Source organism: Amphiprion ocellaris, chromosome 6 (assembly GCF_022539595.1).
Source record: "Amphiprion ocellaris isolate individual 3 ecotype Okinawa chromosome 6, ASM2253959v1, whole genome shotgun sequence".
In the NCBI taxonomy this organism is placed as follows: domain Eukaryota; kingdom Metazoa; phylum Chordata; class Actinopteri; family Pomacentridae; genus Amphiprion; species Amphiprion ocellaris.
This window is the reverse complement of record NC_072771.1, coordinates 16,293,682-16,307,649: the sequence shown is the minus strand read 5'-3', so window position 1 is coordinate 16,307,649 and position 13,968 is coordinate 16,293,682. Positions and strand designations below refer to the sequence as shown.

The 13,968-nt window shown below is 42.2% G+C and overlaps 1 protein-coding gene across 2 annotated transcripts in view; it reads left to right on the top strand.

The window, feature by feature from the left end:
- Positions 1–2,661: 2,661 nt before the first annotated feature.
- The window catches only part of LOC111574311 (leucine-rich repeat transmembrane neuronal protein 4), a 54,215-nt gene continuing 42,908 nt past the window's right edge, over positions 2,662–13,968 (top strand). Inside the window, exons 1-2 of one of the 2 annotated variants that reach the window (XM_035952168.2) lie at positions 2,662–3,299; positions 3,750–5,290. In XM_035952168.2, the coding sequence (XP_035808061.2) occupies positions 3,248–3,299; positions 3,750–5,290 (1,593 nt within the window). In that variant the 5' untranslated portion in view covers positions 2,662–3,247. Of the gene's footprint in view, positions 3,300–3,749; positions 5,340–13,968 lie in introns of both variants that reach the window. The other variant, XM_023278845.3, reaches the window with a different exon arrangement.

The following is a 13,968-nucleotide window of genomic DNA, read 5'->3' as shown; positions in this document are numbered from 1 at the left end:
TCACAGTGGGAACCATGCATGTAGAGACCATCCACTCACCTTTTCTGTGTTGCACAAAGACATGGCAGTTGGAAGCAACAATCTGAAATTTGGACTCATTAGACCTAGGTACAGATTTCCACTGGTCTAATTCCTTGTGTTTCTTGGCCCAGACAGTTCTTCTGTTGTTCATCCTCAGTAGTGGCTTCTTTGCAGCAATTCTAGCATGAAGGCCTGATTTGTGTGCTACTTGAACTCTGTGAAGGACTCATGTGGGATCTAATCTGAGGTGCTGTTAATTTGCGGTTTCTGAGGCTAGTAACTCTAATGAACTCTTGGTCTTCCTTTCTTGGGGCGATCCTCATGAGAGCCAATTCCATCATAGCGTTTGATGTTTTTTATGACTGCACTTGGGGATAAATTCAAAGTTCTTGAAATTTTTCATGTCTTAAAGATATGATGGATTGTCGTTTCTCTTTACTGAGTTCAGTGGTTCTTGCCATACTATCAGTTACAACAGTAGTCAAACAGGGCTATCCATTGGGTATTAACCGTAGCTCTGCACGACACAAGTGATGGTCTCAAACACATTAAGAAGGGAAGTAATTCTACAAATTGACGCTTTACAAGGCACACCTGTTAATTCAAAACCATTCCAGGAGACTACCTCATGAAGCTCACTGAGAGAATGCCAAGAGTTTGCAAAGCTGTCATCAAAACAAAAGGAGGCTGCTTTGAAGAATCTAAAATATAAAACATATTCTGGTTTGTTTGACACTTTTTTGTTTACAACATAATTCCATATGTGTTCATTCATAGTTTTTATGTCTTCAGTATAAATCTAGAAAGTAGAAAATAAATAAAATCAATAAACACCATTGAATAGAAGGTGTGTCCAAACGTTTGACTGGTACTGTATATATTAATTTAATCTTTTGCACCACACTATGTTGCATTTCAGTTTAGCCCTTTGATGCACAACATGGGTCAAAAGTGACCCCTATTCAATGGAAAACAGGTATCTCTTGACCCATGCTGCCCATCAAAGGGTGAACAAAGCATTCAGGAACGAAGGATTCTGAAGCATCAGCAGGTGATGATGGTGTATATGGATCATGCAGGATCATCTGATGGGACAGATGAGTGAGAGCTACACTGATAGATGGGCTACATTCAAAGCTGTGTAATTGTCATTGCCATTCTAGCAGTCACCTTGATGTGTGTGAAAATGTGTGTATGTGTGCGTGTGTAGATTTCTGCTCAGCCCTTTAACTCCAGCTGGCTGATTGATCTAACAATAAAAATTAAATCAAAGGCTGGAGCTGAAGTGCTACATGCATCCCTTATATTTTTGTTTCCAGTCATTTCTTTGTCACAAACTATCTGTGATTTGTGCTGAAACGTTCATTAATGTCCATTACTGGTAATTACGCTCCTCATTAAGTGCAGGGTAGAGGGACCCATTAGGAATGATGACTCTGACCCTGACTCAAAGTCTCATTATGAAGCCTTGAGAGCTCCCTTTGTTTACGCATGACACATTTCACTGTCAATACGCAACAATGGGAGGTGAAATTGTATTGACTGAGTTTCTGTAACTTTTTAATTTTTTAGAAGACAATAAACTTAATATGAAACCAAATAAAAACAGATACTGCAATTCGTCTGTTTGCTGAGCCCATACAGGCAATCTGATGTTTCTGAGTACCACTTTAGTATTCTGGTTACATTTTTTTAATTTAAAGATTACTGCAAATACCTCAGAGAATATGAGAATATTAAGAAGTGATTGACGGCTTCATTTCAAAAGGCACAAATCTGCATCCTATAGACTCCTGTAGCAGCCAGTGTGCATTGTGCGCTTCATTATAACACAAACTTAGCCTTAACAAGCTGACCTTTCTGTTAAAACCCACCTGCCCAAGAACTAATTAAGAAAAATATCTGAGATTTTCCCAATAGTTCCTTAGATACGGGCTCAAAGTAAAATTCGCCGCATAATTAGGCTTCATTATCAGTGAAGGAAACATCTGAGTATATTTTTGAGGTTCTTCTTTTTTATACTTGAAAATTTGCATTTTCTTGTGTTCCACTGCCTTCTAATCATCTACATGTATCTAAAATAATTAATGAACACATAACGATGTTTTACATTCAACAAAATATGATGGACTTCTCAAATATGATACATTCTGATGAGTATAAAGAAATAAATCAGAGTAATATCAGTTTGACTACAACCACCTCCAACTTCCAGATACTCATTAAATGGTGACACAAGTAATTACAGTCAAACAACATATTAAATGTTGTATAATGCATGACTAAATAGGTTCATAAGTGCCTCTACTTTTGTTACAAAGTCATAAGTAGCTGTGATTAAAATTCAGGGCAAAAAAGTTACATAACATCTCTCATCTCCGTGTAATTTTTGAGTTTGAGCTACATTTAAAGATGTTCAAGTGGTGGCTGTTCAGAGGCGTGTTTCAGTGGCTGAACATCTTAACAAATATCTAAATGCAGAGCAAACGGTGTTTTCATTGCTGGGCTTTAATTGATATGCAGGCTGTGTGCGTGAGAACAATGAAGTGTGCTTTGGTGTGGGCTGCGGAGTGCCACTCAGTGACCAGGAGAGGGCATCTCAAGTCCTGAAACCGAGCACCACTGAGCTCTGTAGAATCCTCCACCAACATCATTCCTGTTGCTATACAACTGATTTATTCTTGATGCCACGGTCAACGTGTGTAATCCACAACAGACTGCGCCTTTTCCCTCCGCTGTCCGCGCCTGGACCAGGAGACCGACCAACTTGTCGCGTCTGGACCACAGTTTCCCGTCAGATTTCTGCACTTGGTCGTGTTTCCAGTCTCTTTTTCTTGCCACTTAACCCAGATTCAACAATTGGCGACTCGCTGTTAGAATGTATTTTATCAGCTTCCCACGACAAGCGTTGAACAGAGTCATTGTCAGGAGGCTGCGAGCCTGAGCGCGTCCGTTCCAAGGGCTTCTGTAAGGTGGCAGTCAGAAAGAGAGAGAGAGAGAAAAAAAATATGCACGATCAAGCTGATGTGCGGTAAACTACACACAGAGGTTGATGCACACCTTCTGGAGCTGCTCTCTTCTCCGACAGGTGTGCGGCTGTGAGCAGAGCGGTTCTGGCTGCGGCGCAAAGTGCGTAGATTTTCCGCGCAGACGGGCGTCCTGGTGGCGGAGGGTCCAACTATTTGGGCAAAACGCCGAGTGCGTCTAACATGTGGACCAGGGACGCATGCAACAGAGAGCCCCGAACATGAGGAGGAGCCGACATCGCGCAAATATGGGTACGTACCCGCCATCCACAGCTACTTACGGCGTTCATTTATGCGCAAAGTCTGTTCGCCTAATTACAGTTCACTTAAAGCTGATTTTTGCTGCTGTCTTTGCCCCCCCCCGCGGTGTTTGAATGATGGCTGCAGGCTGGAGAGGATCTGAGGGAGGCTCTTCTCTCATCAACTATCTGACAAATTATGCCTGATCATTCACCTTTCCAGTGTCTCCAGAGCGTGACTTTGACAGTGACAGTGAACAAGTGTGTGCAGATTTGCCACAAACACCGGGATGCAGATTTAGTGAGCTGAAAATAACCCCCCCTCTGTTAACAAATGCCTCAGAATACAGTGCGGGTGATGCTTCTTGAGTCAAGTAAATGTGTATTGTGTGGATTTTATTCCACTCTGGTCTGTGCATCATGTGTGTGCTCTTTAATCTCCTACTTTTCTGTGTGTCTGCAGGACTTTCAGTGCTTTTCAGATGGATTGTGTTCACAGTGGTGGTGCCCGCCTGGCTGCTCGCTGTTCCCAGTGGCATCCGTGAGCGTCCCTGCCCCCAGAGCTGTAGATGTGATGGGAAAATAATATACTGCGAATCCAATGCCTTCCGTGACGTGCCAAACAACGTGTCTGTCGGCACACAGGGCCTGTCCCTGCGCTACAACAGCCTGGCGAACCTCAGAGCCCACCAGTTTGCAGGCCTGAGTCAACTAGTTTGGCTCTACCTCGACCACAATTACATCAATGCCGTGGACGGCCAGGCTTTCCACGGCATACGGAGGCTCAAAGAACTGATTCTCAGCTCCAATAAGATCACACAGCTAAAAAACAACACTTTCCACGATGTCCCCAATCTGCGTAATCTTGACCTTTCCTATAACAAGCTGCAGGTTCTCCAGCCGAATCAGTTTGTGGGTCTACGGAAGCTGCTGAGTTTACACTTGAGGTCAAACTCCTTAAAAACTGTCCCAATGCGAGTTTTCCTTGACTGTCGCAACCTGGAGTTTCTAGATATTGGCTACAACAGGCTTCGGAGCCTCACCCGTAATGCCTTTGCAGGACTCCTTAAGCTCATTGAGCTTCATTTGGAGCATAACCAGTTTTCGAAGATAAATTTTGCTCATTTTCCGCGCCTGACTAACCTGAGGGCCCTGTATCTGCAGTGGAACCGTATCAAACTGCTCACCCAGGGACTGCCGTGGATGTGGACTTCCCTGCAAAAGTTGGACCTGTCCGGAAATGAGCTCCAAATGTTGGATCCGAGTACATTTCAATGCCTGCCTAATCTTCAGACTCTTAACCTGGACTCCAACAAACTCAGCAACGTCTCCCAGCAGACAGTGGAGGCTTGGATCTCGCTCACCACCATCAGTCTTGCTGGCAATTTGTGGTTCTGTAATCCCAACATTTGTCCTCTGGTGTCCTGGCTCAAAGCCTTTAAAGGCAACAAGGAGTCTACCATGATTTGTGCCAGTCCCAAGGAGGCACAAGGAGAGAAAGTTACTGATGTGGTGGAGACTTATAACATCTGTACAGCCACGCCGAGCCCCGTCCCCTCGACGAAAGCGCCCCTCACCTCTGTGTTCCCACCTGAGCTGCTGCCTCTTACCACAAAGTCTGTGTCGGATAAAAAGCTGATCTGGAACAGGACGGCTTCTCCGACCCCCACCGAGGCCTCCCCCACCATCCCCCTGCCAGACACTGAGTACGTGTCCTTCCACAAGATCATAGCTGGTAGCGTGGCCCTCTTCTTATCTGTGGCTATAATTCTGCTGGTTATATATGTCTCGTGGAAGCGCTATCCCACCAGTATCAAACAGCTTCAGCAGCGCTCAGCAGTTAAAACGCGCCAGAAAAAGGCACGGGAGACTGAGCGCTCCCTTAATTCGCCACTGCAAGAGTACTATGTGGACTACAAGCCTTCACACTCAGAGACTATGGATGTGCTGGTTAATGGGACAGGACCTTACACATACACCATCTCAGGCTCCAGGGAATGCGAGGTATGACTGTTGCCCTCCAAAAATCCATTTCCACTGCGAGGCATGAGAGGTAAATTTTCTTACAATCTGCGGGGAAACACACTTGTTTTCTCCTGTGCTCTTGTCTGTGTGGGGATAAGGAGGCAAAGGTCAGTGCATGGTGACTTGCTTGGCAATATGCTGGGTTAGCTCTGTTCCATATGATTACCCAGCTGTTGTTCTGAATCATGCAATTTTATTGCTAAAATATGAACCCATTAGCTGAAACTGCAGTGGCAGCTCCTCTTCCTGGGTACCTTACATACGGTGAGATGAATTATACACAAAGTAGCTTCAGCTTTCATTCCTGACATAAAAAGAGCTCATTGATGAATCTGTGTGTTATCAGCCAGCCTTTTATTTATTCACAAAAGGCTCGCTGTCCTGAATGGAATGATAAGAATGTATTCGATCAAGTCACTGTGCAGGTGGTCCCCTCCTATCCTGTGTGTTTGCTACTACAGCTGTAGTAGCAAATATACAAGTCATGTGAGTCTTGATATTTGTATTCTGCTGCATTAAATATGTAAATATTTACAATCATAGCAGCTGATCATATATCACATTCTGTTTTCCCGCCTCTGGCAATTGTGTACTTTGGTTTTTAGTCATTAGTTTAATTTACAAAGTTCAAACAGTCACCGCAGGCTGGGGAACACTATAAAGGCCTGCAGCCAAATAAAAGTTAAATTATGCATTTGGGCTCGATTTCTCTCTGGTATTTGTGTAACTACTGCAGTGAGAAACTGCATTATGCTTTTGTTTAATCTGGGGAATATATAGAAGCTGCTCGGCTACATGAGTGAAACTTTCCTCTAAAGAGTTCAAATTGAAATTCTCATCCTCAAGCCGGTCTCCTCCGCACGACTGACTCTGAGCCACTGTACGGCACGGAGGGATTGAGACAGAAAGCCTTGACAGAAAGACTAATCAATTTGCTCATGCTTAATTAGGTGCTTTTTTGCCTGTATATTCTTTTTTTTCTCTAATGCCCTGCATCTGTCTTCCTTTGTCCGGCGGCTTTTTCCCCCCTTTGGCAATATAGCTAAGTGTGATTAACAGGACATGTTGTAGTGTCAGTGGAATCTTTTGCTGCACCTTTTGTAACACTGACCAGACATGTTGTAAAATACAGGAGGCACATTTCCTCTCTGCTGTATCTGTCAATGAGTTTTATCTCACTGCCACACAGCTCAGTTGCTCTATTCTACATGGAGCCTATAAATCATATAATATGTTTCAAGTCCATGGATTGTAGTGTAGCACTGGTTCTCCTCCTGCTGTGTCCTTTACTAACATCGCTGGAGAGGCTGGGAGAGTTTCGTTGTTTTCAGTAATGTCACCATAGTACAAGGTACACGGGTAGCTAAATCAGCTCTTTGTCAGATTATCTGTGGCAGAGCATTTCTCAAACACAAGGGAAGCTGGAGGTGAGATGGTCGGCTTATCAATCTTGTAGCTTTCATGTGAGAATGTGGCGTGGGAACATTAAATGGCAGACCTAATGGGGCTTCTGCTAGCTAGAATAACTAATAGCCCATCAGAGGTAAGGAGCCGAGACTTCCCTCAGCTTTGTTATTCCTTGCCCTCTGCAGCGCAAGGGAGCAGCTTGAGTTGTTAAAAATGTAATGGGATTTTTTTGTGCGTGTGCATGGTTGTGTTACATTTCATGCCAAACACTGCAATTCAAAGTAAGAACACATACTACAGCTGGACACTTTTGAAACTACCTGCAGGTTTTTCAGAATGTTTAAGTTAGATCCGTGTGTTTACACAATGGGCTCCATTATTCGACCAAGTGGAATATTATTATTATTTTTTACTATTATTAGAAATTTTATGTGGATCAGAATCCAGCATAGATTACAGCACAAGAAGCCTATGATGTGCAAAGATAGTGTCTCTGGCTATTTGCATCACAATGCAGGCAATGCAGCACAATCTCTTCTGACATGTGAGAAGGCTTTTCAGTTTATATTGAATACACACAGTGCTGAGTGTCAAGAAAGATGAAAGTAGGAGAGATGTTGTATCCGAAAAGGCTGCTGCAGGGCTCAAACCCACACTCAGGAGCATATTGGAAATGCCAGCACCCAGTGCGCCCCCTGCACATTATTTTAGCTATCCCAGATAGAAAGCACTTAAGCTATTAACTGCATTTTCAATTAGGAGTAAGAGCTTTGTAATTGAAGCCTGTTATCTTCTGCACATGCCCAGACCAACAGACGTGGAGTTAATTTGTTTCTATAGATTTCCTCCAGCACGGCTCAGCAGGTTGGCTCAGACACTGCAAACTGAACTCACGGAGTGTTGAATTTTGATGAACACTTTGAACTGTGCGCTTCTATGGTCTTCCTGTGGCACAATATTTTTTTTTCCCTTGTATGTCATCCACTTCTGTGCTCACAGAGCAGCTGCAGCGGTTGCCGTCCGTCCACAGATCATCCTCTGTAAAGTTAGTTCAGAAAATATTCAGGTGAAAATCCCACCATCTCAGCCAAAGGCAATTTTTGCACTCGGATAGAATCTGCAAGCATTAATAAGGTGAGGAGATCCTGCTCATAGATAATTAAAGTGGGCTCTGGGAAGGCAGATGAAGTGAGGAGAAAGGAAGGTGTGCCACCGCTGCTGCATCGGAATGACACAAGTGTTGTGTCGAAAAGACAAGACTGAAATAATTACAGCTTGAAACTCAACTAATTTCTCAAGCTGGCAGAGTGAGAAGCATTGTAGTGTCAACACTCTGATGAGTTTGGGCCGGCACAAGCCTTATTCATGCATGAAGTTGTTTTCATTTTCTGCTGCCTTCTCAGAGTGTGACACCATGTGTCTCTCTCCTGGTTATATATTTAAACCTAAAGACTCCTATGGATCTAATCAGTGTTTGCGCAGGATAAACCCCCAAAGCTGTGGGTACATATCATTCAACAAACATCAATTTAATTTGTAGGCACTATGATTAGAGCCCTGCCTTTAAAATGTCAGAATTGAAAATCAAAGATGATAGATGATCAAAATACATAGTCAATACTTGCCAAGATAGCAGCTTGCGCTTCATCGGTGCGTAAATGCACAGAAGGCAGGCTTCCATCAAGTGAAGGAAGCTTTGACAGTTTTTAATATTTGTTGCCAAATAACGGCTAACCACATAAGTAGAATAGCCTATAAAAAAGAACATGCTATTTCTGGAAATATCACAATGCACATATGCTGAGGGACAGCACACGATGATGCAACTTTTTTGGCACATTTATGACAATACAGCACAATATGCCGTAATGAAAAATAACCTGCATTTAGTGTGACAGATGAAACATCATGCTTGCTTTAAACTACTCCCTAAAAAAGCTGTACGTTTTGCTATTAATTCTCATTTTGCTTGGTTGTCTTGCTGTGTGGTGGAATTGAAAATTACTGTTACTGCAAGACTGGGTGGCAATGATCCATGGATCCACAGAAGTAGACTACTTAGCTTTTATCATAGCTGATGATTTTGTGAAAAATGGGCTCTGGTCAATTCCATTCAAACTCAGCTGTAGCAAAATGCAGGAAGAAACAGCCTATTAAGTGAATTGGCCATAATGGCTATTACACAACATCATTTTTTAGTGTCTCGTATCACATGGTGTTTTGTGAGTGGTGATGTACTTTTTTAAAAATCGATAGATTTTTCTATCTGATCAAGCATCTCAACCTGGCTCAAGGTGCTTTGTTATACTGGGGATATGTAGATAATTATGAAAATGTGTGATTTATATTCAGTTCATATTTTTACAGCAAACAAGCCAAATAAATTGCTCTTGAAAGCCACAGCAAAATAAAGTGTTACATAACATATATATTTTATTATTTAAAGGAATAGTTGGACATTAATGGAATCACACTCATTCACTTTCTTGCCAAGCGTCAGATGAGAAGAATAATGCGACACTCTTATCTATAGGTACACACACAGACACACACTTTTGTCATTTCAGCCGACAGTCTGTCTTTGATGTTATTGTCCAGCAATCACAGTTCAGATGAGAGATAGATCTGAGTTCCTAAAAATGTTGACACCCACATCTGAGTCACCTTCAGTTGTTACAGTGCATGCTCAAAGCAGTAAGTTTAACAAGCAGCACCACACTTCCCTGCCCTGAATCTTACCTCTCAGGCTGCATACAGGCAGTCCTGATCAATGGTACGTGTCCACAGTTTTTGGATGTTGGGGGTTGTTCTGCTTCCCAGCCTTGGATGCCTGGCATACGTGGTGTGAGGGAGTGTCACAACAGAAGATTTACATTTGCTCTACATGAGGAAACCAATACAGACAACACCCACCTACGCCTGTGCAAACATTGGCTGCAGCTGATTGGATGAAGGCTTCTCTCAAGGGTCTGTCTGCTGCTGGTTTTAATACATGATCAATGTGGTGACTTGTACGGAAATGGATGTGTTTCTGAAACATTTGAGATGAGAAATCAGCAGAATCTGGCGATCAACAAATTAGTTTCAAGTTTTTCTGGTCTTTTCTGAGGTGTTGAGGGGCGGTTGGACACCCCTGATTTGCAAAAAGTAGGCTAAACCTCAAATTTATGCAAATAAGGAGCAGGTGCAACTCAATGCATGCATGACAACACTGCCAGAATGCATTGTACACCTGCTTATACAGAAAATATTGTGAATGCTTCACAATATTTTTTAAAATGAAGGATTCTGTGGATATGTACCATTATTCCTGGAGGTTGCTGGACAGTATGTAGCCTGAACATAAGCTGTAAGAAGAACTGTGACCAATAATTTATGTTTTAATTTGCATTTTAGGTACAATATGTAACATTTTCACATTAAAATGTCATTACACAAGTAGACTAAAGATTTTCAAGCTGTTGTTTGTATTGCTCCCTTGTGATGGATTACACTTATTTTAGTATGATTGTGCTGAGCTACTTCTGAAATGAATTCATCACAATTCATCAAAAATTCATTGTAGGAATGCAATGACAATAAACATCCTTGAACCCTTGAATCACATAATGTTGGTCAAAGTGCTCAGTGTATCTAATGCTAAGGTATCTATATTACATTAGCTAATGTCACTGAGGCTTTTCCATTAGAATGAAATGACATGAGGTGAATATAAGTGGCTAAACATAACATCAGTATTACTTTAATACTTTATCTTTGCCTGAGGTACGTCACATTTTCATCGACAGGTGGTAGTTAGGACAAAACTCCCATGATGCCGTGTTGCTATGCAATGTCATCAAACTACAACTTTTGTTACTGTTTTGACTGAGAGACCCCTAGGGCCAGCAATCACATTCTGTGCCTTGACTATTCCCCTAAAACAAGCAAAAACTCAGCATCAGTCAAAAATACTCCTGCAGTAAAGATGTATTTACAACAAATATCCATTAAAATGTATCAGGTAACAACAGGAGAAACTAAAAATAGTTTCAAGTTGATATAGACAGTAGGTTTGCATATCATTTCTAGTTTTTCTTACTCAACAATCTGCCAGACTATTTTTGGCTTGTTTCCAAGCAACCTTATAGTCACAACAGACTGTTTCCAGTGTTTATGCTAAGTTAAGCCATCATCTAACTCTTGGTGAGACAGCAAAACAAGTACATTCCCAAAAATATCCAGGATTTCATTCAGCGGAGATTTCCTACTTTGCTATCATCTGTGATGCTCACTCATTCAGCATAGAGACTCCATATCATACCAGCCTCTGCATATGTCAGTGTGTAAAATGTATCTGAAATGCACATAGCTGATCCTAGACAGTATATCCCACCTCGTTCCAGTCAAGGCTGCGATTTCAAGCTGAGTTAAAATGTTGCAGAGGGATTCATTATCACAAATGCACATAATCAGACCTCAGACCTATCTTTGGTTAAGCACCTCTCAGGCTGCTGTGTGCGTGGGGTAAGATCTCCTCCAAATAAATATACGCTGCGAAATGTGTGATTCAGACTTCTGACAGATGTTCCTCTTGGAGGTGTGATGTCTGCTCTGGTGAGGAGGTGGAATACATTAAGAAAAACTTAGCAGCACAGAGAGGAAACAGGAGATCTGTGCAATAATAGCTTGTCATTTAGCATGTCCTGTTAAAATGAATAAGGAAATGTTGTTGTTTGATAATAATTAATCTTAGCATCTCTTCTTTCATCCAATTGAGGTTTTCAGGATTTTGTTATTCTCATTAGGATGTGCTAATAGCACATGTCGCGGCCAGCTAATAGCTTAATCTGGCACAGGCGGAAAATATGATGTTCTTCCTCCACGCTTCAACACAGACAATATTGAATTTCACTCAGGGTTAGATGTTCTTATTTACAGAACATACACGATAAACTGCTGTTTGTGCCTCTTGCCGATCATTATACATTCGCATAAAGGCTTAAAGCCAGACAAGTGGTGGATCATTGAGAAAATATTGTGCTGTTGAGGACAAAAGAAATGAAAGTCATCACTATGTTGGCCTCCAAACCTCCGTTTTAAATTGAGGTCAGCATTGATTGACAGCATCATTAACTCCGATATGCACTTGATATTACACAATAACCCAGTCCTTCACTTAAAGCCAAGATCAAATGAACTTATCTGTTAGAAGCAAATCAGGTGAGTCAGTACATGTTTGGACTATAACTCTACTATTACAAAGATGTGAAAATTATTAAATGGAATTAGAAGCCCCATTTTGACCCAAACTAATTTGGAAGAAAATGAAAAGACCACAAAGATAAGCCAGACTAATTCATCCCTTCCCGTCACACAATCTCCAGTGGTCTTCCTTTCCTGCAGCCACACACAAACCATCATGAATATTTAATGTGATATTAAACACCCCCACTTCTGTTTTGTGTTTGAGGCCATTTTGTTCATTCAGTGGCGAATCGGCTAAAACCAATTTTCTGTTAATTAGAAGTATGTTTTGGTGGAAATTTCACATTCCAATCAGTGAAAAACAGCTGATGTCGATCATCGGCCGGACTCATCACTGAAGACAACGGCTGTGCAACAACAGCAAAACACAAGCAACAGACTGCGTCCATGCTGGAAGTCCTGTCAGAATGTATGTACTAACAGTAGTGCTCTGAGCTGAATGCTAACATGCTCATAATTACAACAACATGGTGATAGTTTTGTGTTTTTGCATAATGATGTTTACAAAGTTATCACTGATTTTTATTAGGGTTCATCGTCAAGGGACCAAGAATGTCGGTACTCAGTTTCATCCACTAGCTGCTGACATTTCTGTCTGGAAATGAACAAATGTCTCCTGTGTTTATTTTTTCTTGACCCAGCTAACCTCTTCACGTTCCTCCCTGACATCACAGTGTTAGAATATTTGCTCTCAGCATACAACAGTCTTCCTACAGCCACGAGCAGTCTTTATCACTTAGTGTCTTTTTCAGGCAACCTCGTTTTTCCATTTTAATTCACCTTGTTTTCATGCGAGGACAATCTGCTAAACTGAAGTCTATCAACTGTCAATCTTATCTGAAAAAGTAACCTCAGCTTATGTCTGGAGGAAGTCATCGTGTAGTGTGGGACAACCTGGCTGGGTCCTGTACTAAAGAAGACCAGTCCCAGTGCTTCCAGTAACTCCAGGCCAGTAACGTTGACCTCACACATTGTAAAGGCTTTTGAAAGACTGGACCTGGATTCCCACTGGTCAAGCCTTCACTGGATCCCTTCCAGTTTGTTTGATGACCAGATTTGGAGCTGAGGATGCCATCATATACCTGCTCCACAGTGCCTACACCAACCAGCACAGGTCAGGGAGCATTATTAAAGTCGTGATTTCTTCAGCACCTCTTACATTATTAAGCATGGATCTGAGGTATGATACGGAGACCTGCAACCTGCAGAACTTCTCAGATAACTCTGCAGTTGTAGGATGGTGGTGCAACACAGTATCAGCATAACAAAGGAGCAGTGATTGACTTGAGGAGATCCATGACTCCGAATGCCTGTCTTTACATTAGGTAAGAGATAGTGGACATGGTACAAAAGTACAAATATCTGGGTTTTCACTTGGATAGGAAACTTGACAGAGACAGAAATTGCAGTTTATGCTTTTTCCTGCGGAGGCTCTGGTCCTTCGATGTATGTGGCACCATGCTGAGAATGAGTCTGTGGTGGCCAGAACCATTTTCTACGCTGTTTCTCTGTGGGACCAAAAGCCTGAGGGTTCACGGTACGAGAGGACTCAACAAACGTATTCAGAAGCCAGGCTCAATCCTGAGGTTGGACGTAGACAGCCTCCATACTGCGGGGGAGAAGTGAATGTAGTGGACGAATCGACTGCTCTCACCCTGCACATAGCCACAGACAGTCTGTCCATCGCACAACCTGTTTTTTATTTAAATTTAAATCTTTTCTTTGGCCCCCAGCTCCAATGAGGGTGCAATTTCGACTAACATTTTCATGCTGTTACTACAGCCTCATAGCACTGACAGAACACTGCTTGTTCCTCAACAGCGCTGGATTACACTGATTCACTGATTGTTCCTCTTTGTCCTGAGTGAGCGTCTAACCTCCTGTTTGTATCAGTAGTGCCCCCTACAACCCAAATCACAATTGTGACAATCCAGAGACTCTTGTCATTGCAGTTCACCAGATCAGTAAGGACAAGCCTCCTACACAGGTGTGTGCATCTATGC